Source organism: Alternaria conjuncta (assembly GCF_024043145.1).
Source record: "Alternaria conjuncta strain BMP 0040 chromosome Unknown scaffold_4, whole genome shotgun sequence".
Taxonomy (NCBI): Eukaryota; Fungi; Ascomycota; class Dothideomycetes; order Pleosporales; family Pleosporaceae; genus Alternaria; species Alternaria conjuncta.
This window is the reverse complement of record NW_026250093.1, coordinates 2,293,754-2,315,361: the sequence shown is the minus strand read 5'-3', so window position 1 is coordinate 2,315,361 and position 21,608 is coordinate 2,293,754. Positions and strand designations below refer to the sequence as shown.

Here is a 21,608-nt window from a genome sequence, read left to right as displayed (position 1 = left end):
GGCAGAGGGCCCATTTCGGTATCGTGAAGACTTGATCGCGAGCCTCGTGCGGATCGCTCGGGTAAGCCGAGCATGAGAAAAGATCCTGACGAGCATCGGCGCCCGTGCCGTCTAATCGCTCCCATCCTGACACGCTCGTCGCTCGGTCAAAAAGCCACGGAATCGAGATTGTTCACATTTGGCAAGCCGCAATAGTTCGTTGATCTTGAGAGTGCCGACTCAGCTTAGCTCGTCGCCCGTCTTGTCGCCCTACAGCTGTCAATCTATAGTACCGATCGCTTCCCTGCACCATTAATTGCAAGGCTTACGCCAGGCACGGCGGTGTGAATGGTGGACGCGTCGGCAAGCGAGTGACAACAACCACCAACCCGGAAAACTGACTCCCACCAACAACATCATGGCCCGCGCCGAGCGCGGCCTCGACCGGATCTGCAGTCCACCTGCACCCCCAACTTGCGGAAGTCCCTCATCCGTCTCTGCATGCTCAACCACCGTTTGCCTTCAAGAATGTCAAGTGTAACAGAATGTTGCGAATCGTGCCACTGCATTGAAAACACGTCCAAACAGCACCGACGCAGTGTGACGAGCAGCGTCCATCCCCATACTTTGTTTCAGCGTTACACCGCTCGGGACCAGACTACGCCATCATGCACACTTCGCTACTTACTCGAGTGCTAGCCTGCAATATATGTCGTGTTCAGAAAACACATGGTCGCCCTCGCATGGATACTGTAAGGCTCTCACGGCCCTCGTTTGCGTCCCACTGTTTGACGCCATCGTCTTCTAGAAACATTTTCTGATGCCCTGACCATGTGCGGGAGACGCGTTTCTAGAACAACCGCTGACGAACAGTACAGTGGTCGACGACCCTGGGCTGGGCCGGTTGAGTCAGTTCGGCAGTCGATCCGATGTGCATCCTTCCTTCGCAAACGGTATACTTATTCTTTTTAACGATCGGGATATTGCCGTCTGTGCGTGTTATCGTTCATGAGGAGTACTGCAGCTCAACACCCACAGAGCGGACCATTTGCTCTCTCTTCTTTAGGTCCAGACTCGCACCAAGAGTAAATAGCAGCTCCTTGATTCTGCCCTCCCACAATACTCCGATATGCCAATCCTGATCGACTCTAGCCTTCAGCACGCCGGATACATCGTCATCTGCAGAAGTTGTTGGGCGTTTCCAATCTGGACGCAACTTCTTGATCGCCCAATCTACGTCGGTTGTGCTGCGCAGACGCCAGAGTTCACACCCGAGCTGCAGCTCACTTTCATAGGAGTAGAAGTTGAAGTCGAAGCGGGAGGACAGGGCCAAGTTAGGGCCGGCCTTGACAGCATACGTGGAAGAGAGATTTCCCATCAACGGGTTGAGCGTGAGCGTCATGGTATACGGGAAGCCCGCATGGTTGGGTAGGGTGGCGAACCTCACCCCTGTGCTGATTCCCCCGCTCTTGTTGAGTATGCCATAGTACAGCTCAGCGCCTGCGCTGAAGCGACCATGCACAGGATCCACCTGCTCTGCAGCAACGGGTTCTGCGGGCGCAACTCTGGGGCCTGGACCAAAGTTGTAAAGACCCCGGACGCCCATCAACGCCGAGTCTGTGCTGTACATGTATTCCGTGCTGTATTTGCCGAAGTCATTTTGCAGTAGCGTCAGGATCGTCCCGCCGTTGTTGAGATTGGAGTCGCTCACGGCGGCGATCCTCAGCTGTCGCGTAGGAGTGAGGCGGCGGAGGTACAGGGCTTCGAGCCTCTGCTGTGGTAGGAATATGCGCCCATACAACAGGGTGTCTGTCTTGACTCAGCGGGGGTACGGGAAGGCAGTGTCATCCAGCTCACTCTTGCGGTCTATCCGGCGGCCAGCATGCCAAACCTCCCACGACCACTTCTCGTCCGGTCTCCGCAACTCTTGCACATGCTTGTAACCTCGTATGACGTTGTGGAGGTCGATGTGGGACGTCCTAAAGTCCTTCCGTAGTGGCAGCGACGAGTACAGGTAGGATACTGAGCCGTCGACTACCCCCACACTGCCTAGGGTGTACGAGGTTGCGAAATTGGGGGCCGCGAGAGAGGAGATTTGCATGCGCAGCCCACGGGGTATGTCAAAGTCGAGCAATGCTGTCATCTACAGTCAGTATCCAGTCTAGAACGCGACATCCAGTGTGACGTACCCCGTGCCGACGCGTTCAGTGCGCCATAGGAATTGTCGACGTTCCAGCCCGATGCCTCGTAGAATGCATGCTGCACACTATCCATGAAATCCAACATCGCTATGTTATCGATTGATCATCTCGAGCAGACTGGGGTGAGGTTGAGTGCGTAGACTTTGGAGAGCGCGAGAGCGACATCTGGATCCACAGCGGAGCAGCCGCGGTTGCACCAATCGGGGGTTCGCCAAAATCCCCGCTCAATTTTTTGGAAGTCGCGACCGCAACTTCGAACTTTTTCCTGAGCGCAACCACCAACCACAACACCCCCGAAATACCGCCACCATGCCCAAATCCAAGCGCCAGAAGGTCGTGCATCTTACCAAGACGGACAAGAAGGGCAAGGAGCTATCTTTGAAGCTCTTTGCCAATGTCCAGGAAGCGGCGGATAACTTTGAGCACATCTTCGTCTTCGCCGTAGAGAACATGCGCAACTCGTACCTCAAAGAAGTTCGCCAGGAGTTCGCTGACAGCCGGTATGTCTGCGGAAGCGCTTTCATCCAATGCGCGCATGGCTAACGAATGCGCAGATTCTTCTTCGGAAAGACCAAAGTCATGGCGAAAGCGCTTGGCCTAAGCCCGGCAGAAGAGCACCTCTCGAACCTCTCCGAGCTTACCAAGCACCTCAACGGCAATGTCGGACTCTTTTTCACCAACCGCGAGCCCAGCGAGGTCATTGAGTACTTTGCCAACTACTCGCAAACCGACTTTGCGCGCGCCGGTGTTGTCGCTACACAGACCTTCACAGTACCCGCTGGTGTTGTCCACTCAAGAGGTGGAGAGATTCCCGAAGAGGAGGACGTGCCGCTGCCGCACAGCATGGAGACTACCATCAGGAAATGGGGCATGCCAACGAGGCTCGACAAGGGCAAGATCATCTTGGATGTGCCGCACACCATCGCCGAGGAGGGCAAGGTCATGAACAGTCATCAAACAGCGCTGCTGAAGATGTTCGGTGTGGCCATGGCAGACTTCAAGATCGATCTCAAGGCCTACTACACCAAGGCGACTGAGCAGGTGACAGAGGTTGGAGCTATGGAGGAGTAGGAACAAGCGAGATCAGCTTAGTTCAGTTGCATCATGACGGCGTTTCTTAGGCGTTCGGTTCGACCAGGGAAAAGTATGCTAGATGACTTTGACGGAAAGCTCGAGTCAGCCCACGAGCACATCACAATATACCCTATTATGTTGGTCTTCAACTTTGCTGGACCTCTGCGCGACTAGCTTTCATGGCATACTGCATATATTTTTCAGTCGCCTGTTCTCTACTAAAAAGATATTTAAACCTGCTACAGCATCGCTAATCCAGCTAAAAGACCTCCTACGATAGCACCAAATGTCTCAGGGTAGTTCGCAACACCTGCACCCGTCTCGGCCGGAACCGACGCACTCGCCGAAGTCTCATCCGCTGTAGGAGTCGCCGTGCGCGTAGTCCTGACCGATGTGGATGAGTGTGTGGAAGAGTGTGTCGAGGTATGCGAGGTTGTAGAGTTGCGCGACAGCGTTGAAGTCGAGAGCGTCGAGTTGGCCATAGCGCTGCTAGACATGGAGATCATGACTGTGCTGCCGGAAGGTGTGAGAGTCGGTAAGTTTGAAAGTACCGGAGCGGACTCGGTGACGGAGGGATAGACGATGGTGCTAGGGCCAAAGAAAGGCGCCGTGTCCGGGTCGAACATTGGGCCGGTATCTACATCGGATGCTTGATTAGAGTTGAGATTCCAGGCATACTACATGCAAAACTATTGCCGTCGACCAAACTTACAGCTTGAGGTTGAGGCATCTTGCGCAAGCGCGGCGACCACCAGGCCAAACAAGGCAACGAGCACCTTCATACTTTCTTTCTTGCTACCCAACTTGTCGCGTTGTGATGCACTAGTAACGGCAGTCGGCAGACGTGAAACCCAATAGTGATGCTGGCGGAAACTCGAACGTGTAGTGACGAAGATAATAAAATGTATTAGGAAAGAGCGAAAGAGTCAAAAGTAAGGATCGACCGACGACTACGACCGCGATGGAAAGTGAAGCCCAGCACGCGCGCGCATCACGTAGGACCAGAAAACTGGTTCTCAGGGACTTTTAATCCCCATTCATTCTACCCTGCCCCCGTCAGCCTGTTCTGGCCCTCCGCCCCTAAAGAGAAGGATCTCGTAAAGAACAAGCATATCAATACTCTCCCGCAACCCGCCCAATGATGGCCGCCCAGTCAGCGTGCCCAGAGGTCTGGTCATCTCCGTGGGGCTAGACGTGTTTCGGATGGGGGCTCGTGTTCTCGTGTCTACATGGCTGCGAGCCCGAAAGTTAGTGGCGCCTAGTCCTATTGCCGCGAGACTGGCGCGGTGAATCTATGGATTGGATTTGGGCAGGCTAGAGGGCAGAAAGTGAGCAGCTGATGCGCGCGATGGGGGTTTGCTTTTTTGGGTGAGGTCGATGGATGGCTTTGTGAATGGATGCTAGTGAGCGTTGGAGGCGCGCGTGAGTGGAGATACCCCACATGGCGCCCCTGATGGCTTGGCAGGTACAAGCGGGCGAGCAAGCGATGTGAGGACGCGTGCATGACGTGCATGTTTTGCTGAGCCTGCAGCACCACCGCGGAGCCTGAGACCGCTATCACACAACTGACTCTGGTATACGAAATGACGCCGCGGATCGTTAGATCTGGACTTTGTTCACAAAATACAGCAGCCTTTGCATGGCCACTGCCGTTGCGGTGCCTTCTCTGTGTTTCGCGCTCGAGCCAAACCAGATGAGCTGTCTAGGTATCGTCACTTCATCTGTTCTCGAACATGTGTCTTGATCTCACTTTCATGTCTTGCATGGAGTCTAACACGAAGTTGCTTCCTAACAATGGAATTGTCTCGGTGCTCAGCACATATAATGCAGCATCCACAAGCAGAAGGTAAAGCTTCACAGCCAGAAACGGACACTACCTCATCAGCAGCTCCAAATGAACTATCAAACCCAGAACAGCCCACTCGGAGGGCGCGGTTTATTTGCGAATCGACCACTTGGACGGGGCGACCTCATACTCACGGAAGACCCCATTGTCTTCTGCAACACCGGTAATACTGAAAACCAGTGGTCCGACCAGGATACCGTCGACACTTTCTATGCTGCTCAACGAATACATGCAACTTCTGTCATCTATGCAGCTGTGAACAATCTTACATTAGAGCAGCGAAAAACACTACGTACGCTCTGGCCCCGGCCACCCCATGGTTCTACACTCGATCGATACGTCGATCGTTTCGAACGCAACGCATTCACCTTCGTGAATGCCAGCAATAACAAAACACACCTGGTAGTGTATGAAGACATCAGCTCCATCAACCACTCGTGTGTTCCAAACGCTACCATCGAAATATGGCCTCGCCGCACGGTGTTTCCGGAAGGCCAGGCAAGGCTTGTAGCAACTAGAGCAATCCCAGACGGAGCCGAGATCTTCGTAAACTACATGGAACGCGACTGGCTCGGCAACCATGTAGCTCGAAATGCTGTACTGAACCATCACTGGGGATTCACGTGTTCGTGCAATGGGTGTACACACCCGTTTACCGTCATGGATACGATGTCGCGCAATCTAGTACGCGAATACAAGACCAACATCACTGCCATGACAGCGGTAATGACTGAGGAGCAGAAGACTCACAGCATCATGAACCTGGCGGGCTACATCAACATTCTTACTTCTTTGGGCAGGTGGGATGTAGAGCTGTCCAACGCGTAGGTCAACCCACTTTCTCTTCATGTCTACACCACTAACGACTATTGAACAGATGTCTAGAACTCGCACGACTCTACTTAGGAAAGAAACACTACGCGCAGGCAAAACAAGCTGCCATGGCAGGGTCGCTCGTCGAGAAGAACTTCTTCATTGATACTTGGAATCAGCAGCTGAACGACATACTAGGACAGTGTCATCAGGAGGACGAAAGGCTGCGTGAGGAGTACAACAAAGGGGCCATGGGTCCTTTTTCGATCCTACCTATGTAGTGTTTGCATATGATCAATCGTTGTATTTCTTCCTGAACAACGAGCGTGTCGATGATTCTTTCTCAAACCAGACTCCTGTTTATGCTTCCAGATCAGCAAACTGCCGCAGCTGACGGGATATAAGGGTCGATCCGACGTCCATTGGCAGACTTCCTACATCACCCATACGGATAAAAGTCATCAACCACACGATAAACATGGCAGCTAATCATCCTCAGGTACGAGTCACTGATGTCAACGTTGTTGCGGGTAATGGCCTTGTGGCACAGCAAGACTTCAAGAAAGGCGCTCTCATTCTCGACGAAGACGCGTTCTTCCAATGCGACACACGCAAGCGGACCGAGGAGCAGAATAGAGAACTCATCACGTTCTACGACGAAGAAGTCAACAAAACTACTACGCGTTTGACGACAGCATACAGACGGCTAAGCTGGCAAGACCGAGAAGCCTTCCACAAGCTCTATACTTCGAAGACCAGGGCTACAGACGTCGAGCACCTTGTAGATCGTTGTCGGTATAACGCTTTCAAGTTCCCAACTTATCCCCTTGCAGATGACAACACTGACCTAGTTGTCTATCGCACGATATCCTTCGCCAATCATTCCTGCATCCCCAATGCAGTACTTTACATCGATAAGAATGGTGCAGATCTTAAAGGTTATGGCCGACTGGTTGCTACACGACAGATTAACGCTGGTGAAGAGATCCTGATCAACTACATCGCGGACGATTGGGAAAAGAGCAGGGATGCTCGCCAAGCAGCACTGATGCTAGGATGGGGCTTCGACTGCAGTTGCAAAGCATGTGCGCCTGCGCTCGAGCCGGACGCGTCAGAGCGAACTTTGTGCTCCACCTATAGTAATGTGGAAGGTCAAATATCCTGCGCAAAGCTTCGCATTTACGTCGATCTACTGCACGAACTGGGCGTACGCGACTGGTTGCTATCATCTGCGTAAGTATTCGGGCCCGATCGTACTCTTCATGTCATGCTAATGTGTCCCATCCAGATACAATATGCTCGCGGACAACAACTTCGTGCAGGGAAAGTACAAAGAAGCAGCGTATTATGCTCGAAGTGGTCTTCTCGTTGAAAATCACTTTTATGCAAAGACTAATCTTGAGTCATTACTCGCCGTGTATGGTGAGTGTATTATGAAGGATAGCAGCATCCATGCTGAGATTGAAGAGAGCTAAGAAAGGTGCTCACACCTTCCTAGCTGGATCAGGGCTAGTGGACTTGGTTCACTCGGTATCAAATTGTCATGCTGAAGAGAATGTAACCAATGCGGATATGCGATATAGATTTAGATAGTATATCCAAGATGTTTATCCAAAAATGAAAGACTCATGACGCTGTGATGTTGTACTCTAGCCAAAGAGTCCCGCGTGAAGAGTTGAGTAGAAGCGGTACTTCAGCCCGAACGTATCGCCGAAAGACAGAGACACTCATAGGAAAGACAAAAGCATCGAGAAGAGAAGCGAGAAAGTATACCATGCGTATCACCTAGTACCCACCATAACCTCCACGTCGCCCACCCAACGGCACCCTAGCATGCCACTCATCATCTTCATACTGGAAAGCTGAGTCCCTCCTACCCATCATGTTAGAACGTCTAGCCGATCGCTCTTTCTTGTCCTGGATGTGCTCAAGAGCCGCATGGATGTCGTTGAGTGCGTATCGCGCATCTAATTCGTCTTGATCTCCAATTGCGCGTGGTTGGGGGTAGCCGTAGCCTGGCTCGTGTCTATCCGCGAGGTATGATGAGGCGCGCACTGGCTTGGGTGGGAAGTGCGACTGCGCAAACGGATTATGCATGGTGGGTGGGTTAGCCATGGTTGCGCGACGATTTGGCAGGCTTGGACGAGTAGTGTGGACTGGGTAGTCATCGAAGTACGACTCAGGCTCGTGCATGTGCGTGCGTGGACTGCGAGGTTGTGGATAGTCGTCTACTGTCTCCTTGTGGTATCTGACCTTCTGTACCCGACGGTGGTCAACATCTTCGTCGTAGATGTGGCTGGGGTGCGGCTGGCTGAACATATTTGGCGACTTTCTCCCGTAAGAGACCTTCTGGCGACGATGCACGTGCGTGAAAGAAGGGCGGCGGCGTATAGGAGTGTCAAAGATACCATCATCTGCTGTGTGGACAGATGTAGTGTTCATAGACTCGGTGCCGCTTCCACGCTCTGACGATGAGTTGGAGGTCTCCCTAGCCATGCCGTGCGAGGAGTAGTACTTTCCAGATCTTTTCTTCTTCTCGTCAGAGAGGCCAACTGGTGAGGCATTACCGGAACGTGTTCGGTCTTCCACAATATTGTTGGTGCTCAAGTGGATATGAACAGGCGGCACTTTGTTGTGAGAAGACCGAGAAGAGTCGGTAGTGAAGGACTCTGGGCTATGCCTACCATTGCGTTGATCATCGATTATGTCTGAAGTGCGGTGTCGACGGGTGGTTTTTGCGACATATGGATCGACGTTGTTCTTGCGCGGACGGCTTCGGCTACGACTGCGACTAAGACCTCTAGCTCTGCTGAGTGATCGATGTTTCTGAGTCTTCTTCGATCTCTTGCCGGGCCGCTGACGTCCTCGTCCACGTCGATCAACATCTATGTGATCATGTTCAATGTTGACAAAGCTGGAATCTTCCGACTCAGACTCCCAAGAGTCACTGTCGGACGATGAGCCAGAAACATCGCGACGAACCCTGTGGTTTTTCTTGTGATGTCTGAGGTGATCAGGATTAAAGCCGGGGACGTGCCTCATGCCAACTGGCGGCATATGCATCTGGTCCGGAAACGCACCAGGCATTGGCATTTGACCATGGGGAGGGCCATGTTGTTGGCCAGGAGGAGGCGGAAGATGCTGCAGTGGCACGCCCGGCATGTGTTGGCCTGGTCCAACATTCGGTGGGGGCGGCGGACGACCCCCGTCGTGTTGTGCGGACATGCCGGGAGGTGGCGGTGGTGGAGGAGGGCCTCCAGGGCCTGCCATTGGATTCATGTGGCCCGGGTTTGGAGGATGCTGTCCGGGGTTTTGCGCGCCAGGATGTTGTGGTTGCTGCTGTTGGGGAGGTCTTTGTTGCTGTGGCATGTTTTGGCCGGGGTTATTAGACGGGTTCGGGAACTGGTGACCTTGCGAGTTTCCTTGTTGCTTGTTCTTGTTTGCATCTTGGGGCCCATTGCCCGCACCTCCGACGACAGGTCTCGCTTGCATAGGCTCTTGAAACCCAGAAGGTTCAGTCTCCAGAATGATGTCTACACGCACCAGCTGCCTTTCTCGACGGTTGACCGAGCGCCATTTGTTTACAACGCTTGCAATTCTGTATTGGATGGTTCTATTGTACCTCGCAAGCTCAACGTTCTGGTCCTCAACGAGCTCGTTGATGATTCGGCGACAGTTTGGGGAAGGGATCTCGTTCATCGCTTTCTTGACGTTATTATGGTTTCGACGAAACTTGTGCAGTTCGCTGTGGAGTTCCTGGAGTGCGACGTGTTGTTGCTCAGGTGTGGCATCCTCCCAGGAAGTGGCGTTCCTTGGCTTCTCTAAGATGAAGGAAGCCAATTGGGGATCGTAGTTGGCGTATGGGTTTAGAGCTTGCTGTTGGGGCTGAGCTGGCCTCTGCTGGGCCTGTCCAAAGTTCTGTTGTTGTCCAGAGCTCTGCTGCTGCCCATTCGGGACTTGTCGTGGTTGACTGACATTCTGATGCGGATGGGGTACCTGACCCTGATACTGTGCCTGCTGCGGAGTCGCCATTGAATGGTTTGTGAAGGTTATAGGAGGGATATCTTCAACGAAGGAAGTATAGCCGATGGCTAGATGCTCAAGTGACTGAAGACTTGATGCCGATGATCGCAACAGGCAGATCAATGTGATGAAGACACGGGAAGTGAATGACAGGGCGAACTAGAAAGTCTAAGGCAGAAACAGGAGGACGTTGACCGAAGATATAGATTGGCAGATTTCTTGTCATACTGCAAGATTGTAGCTCTCGATCTTTGTCCGGAGCAGTAGTAGCACTTTGTCGATGCAAGCGAGGTTGTGGTCCCTCTAGGAGTACAACAGCCACATCCAGTTGTTTCCCCGGGGGGTCTACATGAAACAAGCGTTAATTGGTCGTATCGAAGGGCACTCGCAAGCCCCACTTGAGGGTGATATCGAGGCTCTCACCGGTCTAAGCCACCAGGCTGAGGGGGACAAACAGGCAAATAACCCCGCCCTCCTGCGTGAACGCGCAGCATAGCATCGTTGCTACACGTCTTGAGGCTCAACTTTGACCGGACCAGTTAAAGATCGTATAAAATATGCAGAAGCCATGCGCATGCATATTTGAGGACTCATAGCGGCTGCCTGTTTTTGCATGCAGCCTGATGGTGTTTGGTGTTTGGATAAGGTCGCATATGCATTACAGCTGCAATCGTTGGGATTCGCCGCGAATAATGGATGTAATTCTTGCTTTTTTGGCCTGCCCTCCGTGGAGCTGGATACATGAAGTCGTCGAAGTGTGAGAAACGTTCACGGTGCCAGCGCGGAAGAAGCGATCATTGATTGACCACGCTAACGGGGCGTCATGACCCCGCTTTTGGCCCGTGCACGGCTCAACACCCCCTTTCGCCTCGAGCCCAGGTGCCAGCCAAAAGAAGGCAACTGACCACTACAAGCCACCATCGCAAGGTGTACGGGAAAGATGAGGACCCTTTCTTTGAGTAACGAGTATCAATGGCTGAGACAGCGTCCTGCTGACGTCCAACCCGCCTGCTTGCCCTTCGTTCCGCTCGGCCAACGCATCCAATCACCACCCACAAGTCGAGGTAAGAACCCGCTGGTTACGCCAAAGTCTTTTAGTCACTGGTAGTTGTACCTGGTGATACGCATGTAGACCCCTTATCTGTGTCTGCACTTATACCACCCAGCCCGGCTTGCATCACTGCTGGGCGTGTCGTATGTCAAACATTTTGGTACATCGCCCTTTGGTGTATCGCAGTGCGATTCGATCTTTCCAGCCGATGTTAATCCGCCTACACTCCAACATGGACTTCAGACCGTTCTGCGGTGCGGCTCAGCGCGCGTTCGCGCAGCGTCGATCTACTACTGCACATCGCGTTGCTGTCGACCTGTTTACTGCAGTTCGACGCCCTTCCATGCAGCTCGTGCCGCCCTCCAATCTTCAGCTCTCTATCCAACCAATGTCCTTCTTGCCGGAGGCCCGCGGACTTGATCGCATTTGGAGGCCTATCGAACACACCGGATCCACCGCGCATGACATGCATATCCGCGGCTGGATGACATCTTTGACACGCAGCCTTATGCACGTCTGGGTTGCAACACCACAACCGTGTTCCAGAATCGTCTCTAATAGGTGAGAGCGACTGCAACTCTTACGAGTAGCCGCGATAGATATACAACATCGTTACACTTCCTGATATTCGCTCACCGGACGCAGACACGCCCTCGCTCATGCACTTCTATCATGAAGATCCTCCATATCAGTCTCGGACCGGATATGTCGGCTTGAATCATCTCTCCCGCGTTTTGAGGAGCATAACCAAGTCTCCGGTCTGAGCCAGTAGTCATACAAGTGCATTCTATTGAAAAATCATGCGCCCACAAACAGCCACCTGAGCAAGGATGCAATCCTGCACCAGACTTGATACCGACAAATCTGCTAACGAACAGATTGAAGCGCGCCGGAAGTACGAGACATCTTGATCGGTATGGAATTACTCTCCGAGCCACACGGCACTTGAGAAGCTCGGCATCTCGCTGGTACGATCTGCGGGTACGTACATGTCTGAGACACGGGCGAGCATCACGGCTTGCCTACCACCCCGCACGATCGCAGCAATCCGCCGACTCGGTACCGTTGCCTTGACCGCCAGATTGATCCTTCGACAGCCAAGCTCTTACATCCGGCAGGCCGCGGCAGAGGCAAGATGGCGTGGCATTACAGGACGATCTTAATCACGCTTTCGGTTACACACTCCGAAGCAGTGACTGACAGCTTGCGATCAACACTAAACGATCCGATGAGAGCATGTTGGGATGACCTTCCAGCAGCCAGAGACAGGTTTCTTGACAAGTTGATCCGTCGGGCGATATGCAATGCATGCGCGGGGGTGTCATGGTGTGTCACATAACCAGCGTCGCAGAGCCTCAGAAAGTTACGATGGCAGCCTGGTTCACTTTCGTGTCGCCAACAACTGCCTGCTTCGCTTGCAAATCATGCATGAAGGGTCCCGAAGGACCATGAGCGAGGAGCATACGGATATTTCTCGCCTCAGAACGGGGTCTTCGAACACGATGCATACTGGATAAAGTGCGCGCCTGATAGTACGTAACGACAAACATGACCGACCTGTGGCCATGGTCTTGCTTTCTATCTTGCCACAGGCAAATTCACATGCGTGCCTTGCCGCTTGAACCTAAGCGTTCGAGCGCCCCACCTCTCTTTGGCTTGGTCTAGTTCGAAAACGTCCTCCCAAGGCTCGCCGATATCGACTTCATCCTGCTGGGACACGTTCGTCCAAGCGTCATCAACTTCCGACGCACTGCTGACGATCTTGATACCCATCTTCTCCGCAATTTTTCTGACATCTTTGGCAGCTTGCTCTGCGCTTTCGTATTCGCTCTTCCAGGCTTTGAGCAGGACACTTCCAAGCCTAGCCTCTTCTAACACTTGAAGCTGATCACGCCAATCTTTTGCTGGCTTCGGTGGGCCGCCTTCAGGTGAAGAGAATGGGTCCCAATCTATGCCCCGTTTACAGTGCGCTTCGGCCGTGTGAGTATTCGTCATGAGTTCCCAGACAAAGGTCGCCCAGTAGAATCTGTGTCGGAAATACGTAGTTAGCGAACTGCCGCGCCTAGGTCTTGACGTATGCGAGAACGATGAATACTCACAAGGACTCACGATGACTTCCACACGTTCGAGGAAACTCTGTGGAATAGTCGTCGTAGTATATAGTGCCGCCATCTCCCGCCCATTCACAAGTATCCCAACCACCGGAAAAGTCTTCCGGAATATCTTCGCTCTCGTCTTCGCTCTCGCCCTCACTTTCGTCTCTAGGATATTCTGAAATTGGAGCCCCTGCAGCACGCCATTTCTGAACTCTTTGCTCTCGTCTCTCGTACCGCTTCTCCTTTCTCCAAGCCTCTCGTCTACTATCGGCATCAAGCTCTGGCCCATCAACGCTGATGAAACCTGAAATAGCCAGTGAATAATCGTGGCGCAACCACACATTAGTAGACGAGAAGAACGTCAGGTATACAGAGCGAGAGTGGAGGTAGCTAATGGCGGACAGCGATTGTAAGGCCCACCGATAGTACAGGGCCAGCATGATGTGGTCCTCTCTTGAAGGCTCTTCTGGAACAGGTACAGTCATGGCAGGAAGATCGCCCCAGTGTGGGCCTGGACCAAGTCTTTCGACGATCACTCCGTTACCGGCGTCGCTATATACAAGGCCGGTACGCCTGCAATCGCGTTAATATTAACAGAGTCCTGTTCAACACTTCACATACCGAACAATCCTTGGATGGTCTTCGCCAAGAAGCTCATAAGCTTTCCGTAGCCGTTTGATCCCCCATTCTGGTCTAGCCCTTGTATCGTCATCTTTCGGTTCGTATATGATGATGCTCTTCCCATCTTTGTGAGGTACTGCGCATGCATGTTGCCAGAAATCACAGTACCAGCGTCGGGTGTCTTCCGGCTCTATGCTGGCTTCGGAGGGATAATATGGCGACTGCGTTGCAATCGTTCGCTCTTCGTCTTGGGGCAGTGGCCCATTAAGAGATGAAATTGCCGAACCCATTGGGCAGCACGAGAAAAGATGCTAAAAGTACTAAATCGCGATACATTGCGTACTATATACACTGACCCAGGTGTTGCCGTTTGAGGCAAGCGCCATCGCGCCTCGTGAACCGTGCCAATGATGCCTGCTTGGCAGCCCTATCAAGCTTATCCTAATCAGATCTAAGTTTGAACCCCAGCTTCCCGTCCTTGAACTCGAACATACCCTCCCACTTCTCACCAATGTCAACCTCATCGCCAGAGATGGTTATGCCCACCTCAGCTGCCGCCAACTCGATATCACCAATGACCTTATCCACGCTGCCATATCGATTATTCCAAGCGCCAACCAGAACATGTCCCAGTCGAGCATTCTCTAGCTCCTGGAATAGCTTGCGCCGTTCTCTCTCATCGATAATGTTGGATATATTTGGCGAGTCTTCGATTTTATAGCCTCCTTCCATGGGCCATGCAGGCTCCCATAGCCCACGAAAAGGCCCACGATGCGATGGCGACACAGCAGTGAAGTCGTTCGTCATGAGTCGCCAGACGAATGTAGCCCAGTAGAAGCTAGAGTGTGAAGATAAGGATCAGCAATCTTTTGTGCGTACACCGTGGTTCGCGCATACTCACAGGTCTGCCTTTACACTTCCTTGTACACCTCCTGTGTAGTAACTTTCATCAAAAGGATCCTCATGATGTACCATATCATATATCATGTCGTCCGCTGCCCACTCACCCTCGCTCCAACCGCAGCTAGCGGTGCTCTCTATCTTTCGCCCATTTTCATCTATGAAGTCAGCTTCTCGTCGGGCCGCCTTAGTGTCTTCTTCAGTATCTTTCCAGAGCTCATCCTCTATCTCCTGTGCACTAGCGCTGATGAATCCACCCACTGCGAGCGAGAAGTCCGGGCGTATCCACACGAGTTGCGCTGAGAAGAACCCAATGCACATGGATCTTGCATGCATGACCCTGAAGGCGGAGAGTGCCTGTATCGCCCATCGGTAATACAGCGATAGCATGATCTTATCGTCGTGCGACATCGTTTGCGCTACCACAGGCACTGTCATCGCAGGCACCTCAACCCTCTTGAGTTGGCCCGGTTCCAGTCTTTCAACGACTACGCCATCACCCGAAGTGCTGTATAGCGCGCCGATATACCTGAAAGACTAAGCGCGGTCAAGTACACGAGCAGAATGATACGTACCGAACAATCCGCGGGTGTGGTCCACCGAGGAGCTCGTACGCCTTCCGCAAACGCTTTATAGGCCAGCCATGCCTCGATCTGGGGTCTGGGTATTCGCCGTTGTCTTCATCGCAGATGGGCGTGAATATGATGACTTTGTCCGTGTCTTGGTGTTGTACGCAGTCCGCAACTTCAAACAAGCGTTCGTACCAAATGGTGGGATTCGCTTCGACGGGGACAAGCTGGCCGTTACGCACATATGGGTATCGATTCGGGCCATCATAAGGAGGTCGAGAGTCTGGCTTCGAAGGATTGGGTGAGTAGATTGATGAGAATATGGAGCCCATGGCAGTTTGCTGGGGATGAATGTATTGCGGTCCGCGCTATGAGAAAGCTGGTAAAGGTTATGGGGCCAGCAACCAGATATATGCGCTTCCAATGGGAGCTTTCGCGTCCCTAATATTGCGAGCAAACTATAGCCGTGTAGATTGCGATGGATCATTGGTCAGACTAGAGAGGTACGACAGAGAGACGGGATGGAAGGGCGACCCGAAAGAGTAAGATCTGCGCTTAGTACAGAGATACCTGCTTGGCACATATAAAACCAACAAAGACCACCAGGCACCCACTCAAGCAACCGTAGCAGAATTACTCAGACTTTGATTCAAAATGAGATGGGAAGAGAATCCCCATTCATCTCGCCGGCCCTTCCAGCGTATTCCTCCGACTAGGCATCCTCGGATCCCTCTTCCCCATCGTAACCTCAAGAGCCTGGATCAAAGCCGTGCCATCATACCTAACAAAGTTCTCGCCCTCATGCTTCTTCCCATACACGCGAATGGGTTCAATACCAATGCTTTTGAGCTCGTCTCGGTCGACCGCCGGCGTCCCTGGCCCTTGGAGATGGATGATGTGCGTGACGTATTTCTTGTACTGACTCTTATCCAATGGCCCAAACACGCTCTTGGAGTCTTCGCATGCTTTCGCGATGGCAGCTATGAAGTCGAGCGCGGAGTAGGGGTTGGAGGATGGCCCTGTCTCGCGATCGATGGTCGAGTTGAGGATGAGGATTTTGTAGCGGATTGCGGGGTTGCTGATGGCTTCGCCGATACCTTTGAGAACCAATGAAGGAATGATGGATGTGTAGAGCGAACCGATGCTGTATATCACGGCCTGTGCGTCGTTCAATGCATTGAGCACGGTGGGGTTGGCAGAAAGGCGTATCTCCTGGCCATAGGGATTGATATACCAGAGCCTTTCGATTCTGGCTGGCAGCTCCTCTTCATCCGCTTTGGAGAAGGTGATGTATTGCTTTCGAAGAGTCGGTAAAGATCCGGGTAAATTGGCATCCTCAATTCGATCGTGCTGTTCGGTCTCATCGATTATTGGTGCACCTCCCGACACCAGGGCTGTCGAAATGGAAGGGTGTGAGATGGAGTTCTGGCCGGTGATGGTGTCGCCGTTTGCGAGGCTGACTGAGATGTGGTGCGTGAAGTTGGTGTTGATCGCCGGTAAGACTGATGTGTGACTGGGCACAGAACAGATGCTTGAGAGTAGATAGATGGCTGACTCGAACGAGCCAGTGAAAAGTCGAGCACTGTAACTGTCAGCTTCGAGAATTTTGATGCGGGTAGGTGCGCTGCAGAGGATATGCGATGGTAAACGTAACAGAGACAATGAAATCGGGATTTGAGCGATCATATAAATAGGGAGAAGCATAATGAGTGCATCAATCACGTACCCAGTAAGAAACAAGTTGCCGATACTCGCCCCTGAGAAGTCGAAACTCGATGAGGGCCGGCGACGCTTGACGATCTCGTACGCGACAACATTGAGTATCGATCGTATGAGCTCTTTCTTCGCCGTCGAGATGTTTGTCCAGAGTGCATGCTCAGCCTCTACAATCTGCAGCCATTCATCTCGGGCTGAAGACCGTTCTTTGGGCAGTCTGTGGTTGAAGAAGGTCTTGATAGCTGCTTTCTCGCTGTCATCGTGATCGGGGTCATCCGGGATCAGGCGGACAAGACGACCTAGAAAGGTTAACATCTAGATCATTGTTCTCTGAGAGCATTCGCGTACTTCTCACATCACCGATACCTGTGAATGTCAGTGTTGTGTCATTCCTGCCTTAGACTGTGCCCACCTGGACCTCCGAAGACGCGTATCAGCTCAGACGAGCTGCCGCCGTTATCACTGATAGGGATGACATAGCTCAGCGGGCATCTCTTGTCTTCTCTGACTTTCTTAAACACATCGACTAGATTGTTCGCAGCGCTTCCACCTGAGAACACAACGATGCCTTTGCTTTTGAGGTTGCCGTTGGACATGGGCGAAGACGGCGTTACGTGGTCGCCGTTAGGCGAGAGAAAGTTCTCGGCAGACATGACGAGATGCGTGCAATGATGGTTGACCACATGGGTCGTGGCGCGGGTTTATCAAGTCATGGTGATGTTGACAGGGTGTTCGCAAAGGTGGATGCCCTTCCATGAGCTCAGAATAGAAGAGGTAGGAGTCATGCACTAATCCATTAGGGTGTCACGCGTTACGCGACTAGGCAATATCTCGCATTTTGAGCACAATTCGGCAAGAGGTGTTTGATGGAGATTTTGCATTTGTAGTTGGTTTGAAATGAAATTTGTACAGAACGAGTCGCCAGCCAAGATGTGATAGAAGGCTGCTCTCAACGCATCCAACCCCGCTCATATTTCATGCCCATATATACTCATCATGAGCGCTGGAAGTAGCGCATGATAGTCTCACTCCCGTTGTAGTTGAGATGACGCTCTGGCCGTGTGTGCGATGCCCAGTCCCAGCTACCCCTACCCCTCACACCACTGTCTCTTGCCATTGCAGGCCACGGCCGCCTAAGAGGTACCAGCGGCCTCCTCACGCTCCTTCCTCCGCGCCCGCTTCTCGAGTAGGGCGTCTCGTCGGTCGGCTAGGAGGCGGAATTGTCGGTTCTCGACGCCAGTGAGCCAGTAGCCGAAGCTGCCACCGGCGCCGGCGTAGAGGGGGTAGACCCAGAGAGATTCCTTGTTGAAGAGCGGGCGCATCTCAATGCCGAGTTGCCATAGCCGGGCGGCAACGCCTGTATATGTCGTCAGTAGAATCCCTGGGGGTATGCGCGGGCGGTTGGGGACATACCGAAACCGCTCCAGAAGAGGATCTTGTGGACCATGGTGAGCGGATGTAGTCGTGTCAGTTGTGTCGGTGTGAAAGACTCCTTCTGTGCTGCAGCAGCAATCGGGGCGGGTGTCGTGAGGGCGCGTTGTCACCGCTGTACCAGTACTGGCTTTCTGGGCTGCGATGCTCCATCGTCAAGCTCCGGAACGCCAAGAACGAACCACCCACGCGGATGCGGAACCAAGGTCCGCCGACCTCACCTCCGCGACAATGCCGCTTTCGCGCCTCTCCTGATATTGTCGCTCACTTTTTAGCTCTCGCTCTACAATCCATTCACTATTACCATTTTGAGCTGGCGCACCAGCCTAGCCCCCTACGTCATTCGCTACTCGCCAGCCTTTCCCACCCCCGTCTTGATGCGCCGGGCCGCAACACAAACGACACAAAACGACGGATCGCAATCACGTAAAATCAACCATGGCGGAAGTCGGCCGCAAGCGCCCAAGTGAAAGCGATGGAGCTGCGACTATGCGCAAAAAGTTGAGGCCATCGGAACTCCCGCTTTCCCAGGCGAAGCGATCGGCCATCGACAGCCTGGTGCACATGTTCCGTAAGAAGGGCGCATACGACGACATACGCAGAGACTTGATGAAGCAATATGTGTCAGGAGTAGGTGGCCAACGATTGATTATTACTATATGCTAGGCTAACCTTCGCGTGCCAGCCTGCTAAGGATGAACTGCAAGCCGCTCTCAAGGAGCTCGTCGACCGCGAAACCGACCGTAATCCCTCGCTGCTGTCCAAGGATCCCCGAATGGCCACTACACTTATAGAAGGCGCGGGTGAGCGCAGCGACATCTACGGCAACATTATGAACACGGTCAACACTCTGCTGGATAAACTGATTGATGAGCATGGCGTACCGAAAATGCGCGAGTACCGCATTGCCGAAATAGGCGCTGAGGCTGCTGCCGAAGAGGAGAAGCGAGGCAGTAAGAGCGAAGAGGAATGGGCTAAAGAAGCAGACGCTCGTCGAGAGAAGCGTGAAGCCCGGAGAGAAAAGGAGTTGGAGGCAGAGCGCGAGAGAGAACGCGAGGAGAGGGCAAAGAAGGAAGAGCGTAAGCGCCGCGAGAAGGAAGAGGACGAAGCCCGTGAGAAGGCGCGACAAGAGGAGAAGGAGCGCAGGCGCAAGGAGCGTGAAGAGCGCGACAAGGAAGACGAAGAGCGCCGACGCAAGGACCGAGAGAGAATCGACAAAGAGAGAGAAGAGGAGCGTCTACGTCGCGAGAAGGAACGAGAGGAGCACGAGAAGAGCCGAGAAGCCCGTCTCAAGAAGATCCGCGAAGAAGACGCTGAGCGAGAGCGCCGCCTACAAGAGGAGCATGACCGAGATCGCGGCGGTCGCCATCGCAGTGGTCGTGGCCGTAGCAGGACTCCCGATCGTGAAAGGGACCGGCGTGGACGAGACAGGAGCAGGCGAAGGAGCAGGTCAAAGACCAGGTCGCCTGAACGCCGTCTGTCGATCAAGCCTGAAGACATCAAAGTTGACGATGAGACTGCATTGGCGCTCCTGCTACAGGAAAGTGAGCAGATGAAGAATTCACGACAACGGAGGCCTCTGCTTCCGCGATCAGAATCACTGGAACCACCTATGCGAAAAGCTCAGCCTCCCAAGTCGCTCGTTCCCCGCGATCCCGTGAAGGCTCGACTGGACAGGCTTGACAGCAGACCTGAAAGGTCACCCAGCAAAGACGCAAAGTCCCCCGCTCCAGGTACGCCAAATGCGGCTGCGAAGGACGAAGATACCACTATGACAGATGCCCCATCCGCAGCAGAGGCGGCTAAGGGCCGATGGGATGACAAGCGACCTGAGTTACCGAAGCGTGACAGGTCCCGTAGTGTCGCGCGCAGCACGAGGGAGCGTAGCAGAAACCGATCGCAGTCCCGCGGAAGTCGGTACGACAGGCGTGGCTCGCGCTTCGACGACGACCGCCGTTCCCGACGCGACGATGATAGACATTCCTACCGGCCCTCAAATGACGGTCGACGACGCGATCGCGACGACCGAGATGAGAAACCGTCCCGTCGCGAGAGTCGCAGTCGCTCACGAGAGACTCACACCAGCCGCCGCAAGTCACGCTACGAAACGTGCAGTCCGTCGCCACCTCGAGAGGAGCGTCGCAGAGATAGAGAACGTTCCCGCTCACGAGGCGGCCGACGTGAGCGCGAGAGATCCCCTGCATCCGGGCGCCGCCGTCGCTCCAGAAGCCCCGAGAACATCGACCGTTATGTACCCGGTGGCGGTGGAGGTGCTGGCAGTGGCAGTGCTCGGAAGCGCGAAGACAGCCGTGACCGCAAGCGCGACGACAGTCGGCCTCGCAAGCGTGATGATAGCCGTGACCGCGCACGAGGCTACAGGGCCCGAGACTATGATCGTTGGGATGGTGGTAGAGACCGTGGTAGTAGGCGTCTGGAGTCTGATTGCTACCAACCTGGCGGTGCTCCCGCTGCTGAGGCCGAGGATAAAGATCGCGAGCGCGATCGCAAGCCTAGGGAGAGGAGTCGCGAGCGCAGCAGAGATAGGGGACGTGATGATAGGGATAGACGTAGGCGAAGGAGCCGCAGTGCGAGGAGCCGTAGCCGGGACCGACGTCGCTGATCGGTTGGGAGGGTTTTCTTCTGGGTTTTCTTCTAGGATGTATGATTATTAGCAGGCATTCGATGTGCGACTTGCAGCACGTGTGCAGAGTGTGCCTTGGAGATAGGCTACCGCCAAAATACATGGGGTTGCGAAATGCTTTCGCTCAACGGCGAGCCTGTGTCCAGCACTCCACATGGCATATGTGGTGAAGTGGCAGCGAATATTCATGGTGTCTCTGCAGCCACTGCCGTATCCACCACCAAAAAAAGGGCAAAAAGGAGGCAAAAACATACAACAGCGGGGATTCGCTTCTGGTCACCCACGAAGCTACTAGCTAGCCGGTAACAAGCTTGAGTACCGCTGAGCAAACGGGAAGCGCTATTGACTTGTTCCTATGGTCGTATGTACAACTTTGAGCAGGTCTGGGTTATATAAAGGTGTTGGTAAAAGCCTAAACAAACCATCCCTTCATCATATCACCCCCAATTCCTCGCCGTCCTCCCTTCATTATCACTCAGAGTGTCCACCTCATCCACCATTGTTTCAACAAACTTACCTTCCTCTGCTATCGGGACATCGTCGTCGTCGTCGACTTCCCACATCACAAGCCTCTTCCGCTTCTCCCTCAGCAATCTTACCTTTTTCTCTCTCCTCGGCGACTCAGACCCAGTATCAGATACAAGGGA

General features: G+C 53.4%; 11 protein-coding genes across 11 annotated transcripts; 4 read left to right on the top strand and 7 right to left on the bottom strand.

The window, feature by feature from the left end:
- Positions 1–985: 985 nt before the first annotated feature.
- Positions 986–2,265, bottom strand: MDM10 (Mitochondrial distribution and morphology protein 10; the record flags this gene model as incomplete). Its single annotated transcript, XM_051467912.1, has 3 exons — positions 986–1,788; positions 1,837–2,115; positions 2,169–2,265. The coding sequence occupies 3 exons, from the start codon at positions 2,263–2,265 to the stop codon at positions 986–988; spliced, it is 1,179 nt and encodes a 392-aa protein (XP_051329071.1).
- A 224-nt stretch (positions 2,266–2,489) lies between these two features.
- J4E85_003645 (uncharacterized protein) lies at positions 2,490–3,251 on the top strand (the record flags this gene model as incomplete). The annotated part of the gene is made up of 2 exons (XM_051467911.1): positions 2,490–2,680; positions 2,735–3,251. 2 exons carry the CDS (start codon positions 2,490–2,492, stop codon positions 3,249–3,251), a joined length of 708 nt encoding a protein of 235 aa, XP_051329070.1.
- Positions 3,252–3,605: 354 nt separating this feature from the next.
- On the bottom strand, positions 3,606–3,880 carry J4E85_003644 (uncharacterized protein; the record flags this gene model as incomplete). Its single annotated transcript, XM_051467910.1, has 2 exons — positions 3,606–3,740; positions 3,806–3,880. 2 exons carry the CDS (start codon positions 3,878–3,880, stop codon positions 3,606–3,608), a joined length of 210 nt encoding a protein of 69 aa, XP_051329069.1.
- A 1,889-nt stretch (positions 3,881–5,769) lies between these two features.
- J4E85_003643 (uncharacterized protein) lies at positions 5,770–6,194 on the top strand (the record flags this gene model as incomplete). Its single annotated transcript, XM_051467909.1, has 2 exons — positions 5,770–5,924; positions 5,978–6,194. The coding sequence occupies 2 exons, from the start codon at positions 5,770–5,772 to the stop codon at positions 6,192–6,194; spliced, it is 372 nt and encodes a 123-aa protein (XP_051329068.1).
- A 197-nt stretch (positions 6,195–6,391) lies between these two features.
- On the top strand, positions 6,392–7,150 carry J4E85_003642 (uncharacterized protein; the record flags this gene model as incomplete). The annotated part of the gene is made up of 1 exon (XM_051467908.1): positions 6,392–7,150. The coding sequence occupies one exon, from the start codon at positions 6,392–6,394 to the stop codon at positions 7,148–7,150; it is 759 nt and encodes a 252-aa protein (XP_051329067.1).
- Positions 7,151–7,698: 548 nt separating this feature from the next.
- J4E85_003641 (uncharacterized protein) lies at positions 7,699–9,945 on the bottom strand (the record flags this gene model as incomplete). Its single annotated transcript, XM_051467907.1, has 2 exons — positions 7,699–9,511; positions 9,536–9,945. 2 exons carry the CDS (start codon positions 9,943–9,945, stop codon positions 7,699–7,701), a joined length of 2,223 nt encoding a protein of 740 aa, XP_051329066.1.
- A 2,620-nt stretch (positions 9,946–12,565) lies between these two features.
- J4E85_003640 (uncharacterized protein) lies at positions 12,566–13,568 on the bottom strand (the record flags this gene model as incomplete). The annotated part of the gene is made up of 2 exons (XM_051467906.1): positions 12,566–13,013; positions 13,111–13,568. 2 exons carry the CDS (start codon positions 13,566–13,568, stop codon positions 12,566–12,568), a joined length of 906 nt encoding a protein of 301 aa, XP_051329065.1.
- Positions 13,569–14,145: 577 nt separating this feature from the next.
- Positions 14,146–15,505, bottom strand: J4E85_003639 (uncharacterized protein; the record flags this gene model as incomplete). The annotated part of the gene is made up of 3 exons (XM_051467905.1): positions 14,146–14,542; positions 14,606–15,082; positions 15,180–15,505. 3 exons carry the CDS (start codon positions 15,503–15,505, stop codon positions 14,146–14,148), a joined length of 1,200 nt encoding a protein of 399 aa, XP_051329064.1.
- Positions 15,506–15,851: 346 nt separating this feature from the next.
- J4E85_003638 (uncharacterized protein) lies at positions 15,852–17,542 on the bottom strand (the record flags this gene model as incomplete). The annotated part of the gene is made up of 3 exons (XM_051467904.1): positions 15,852–16,755; positions 16,900–17,188; positions 17,302–17,542. 3 exons carry the CDS (start codon positions 17,540–17,542, stop codon positions 15,852–15,854), a joined length of 1,434 nt encoding a protein of 477 aa, XP_051329063.1.
- Positions 17,543–18,022: 480 nt separating this feature from the next.
- J4E85_003637 (uncharacterized protein) lies at positions 18,023–18,336 on the bottom strand (the record flags this gene model as incomplete). Its single annotated transcript, XM_051467903.1, has 2 exons — positions 18,023–18,246; positions 18,303–18,336. The coding sequence occupies 2 exons, from the start codon at positions 18,334–18,336 to the stop codon at positions 18,023–18,025; spliced, it is 258 nt and encodes an 85-aa protein (XP_051329062.1).
- A 422-nt stretch (positions 18,337–18,758) lies between these two features.
- J4E85_003636 (uncharacterized protein) lies at positions 18,759–20,940 on the top strand (the record flags this gene model as incomplete). Its single annotated transcript, XM_051467902.1, has 2 exons — positions 18,759–18,950; positions 19,006–20,940. 2 exons carry the CDS (start codon positions 18,759–18,761, stop codon positions 20,938–20,940), a joined length of 2,127 nt encoding a protein of 708 aa, XP_051329061.1.
- Positions 20,941–21,608: the final 668 nt, after the last annotated feature.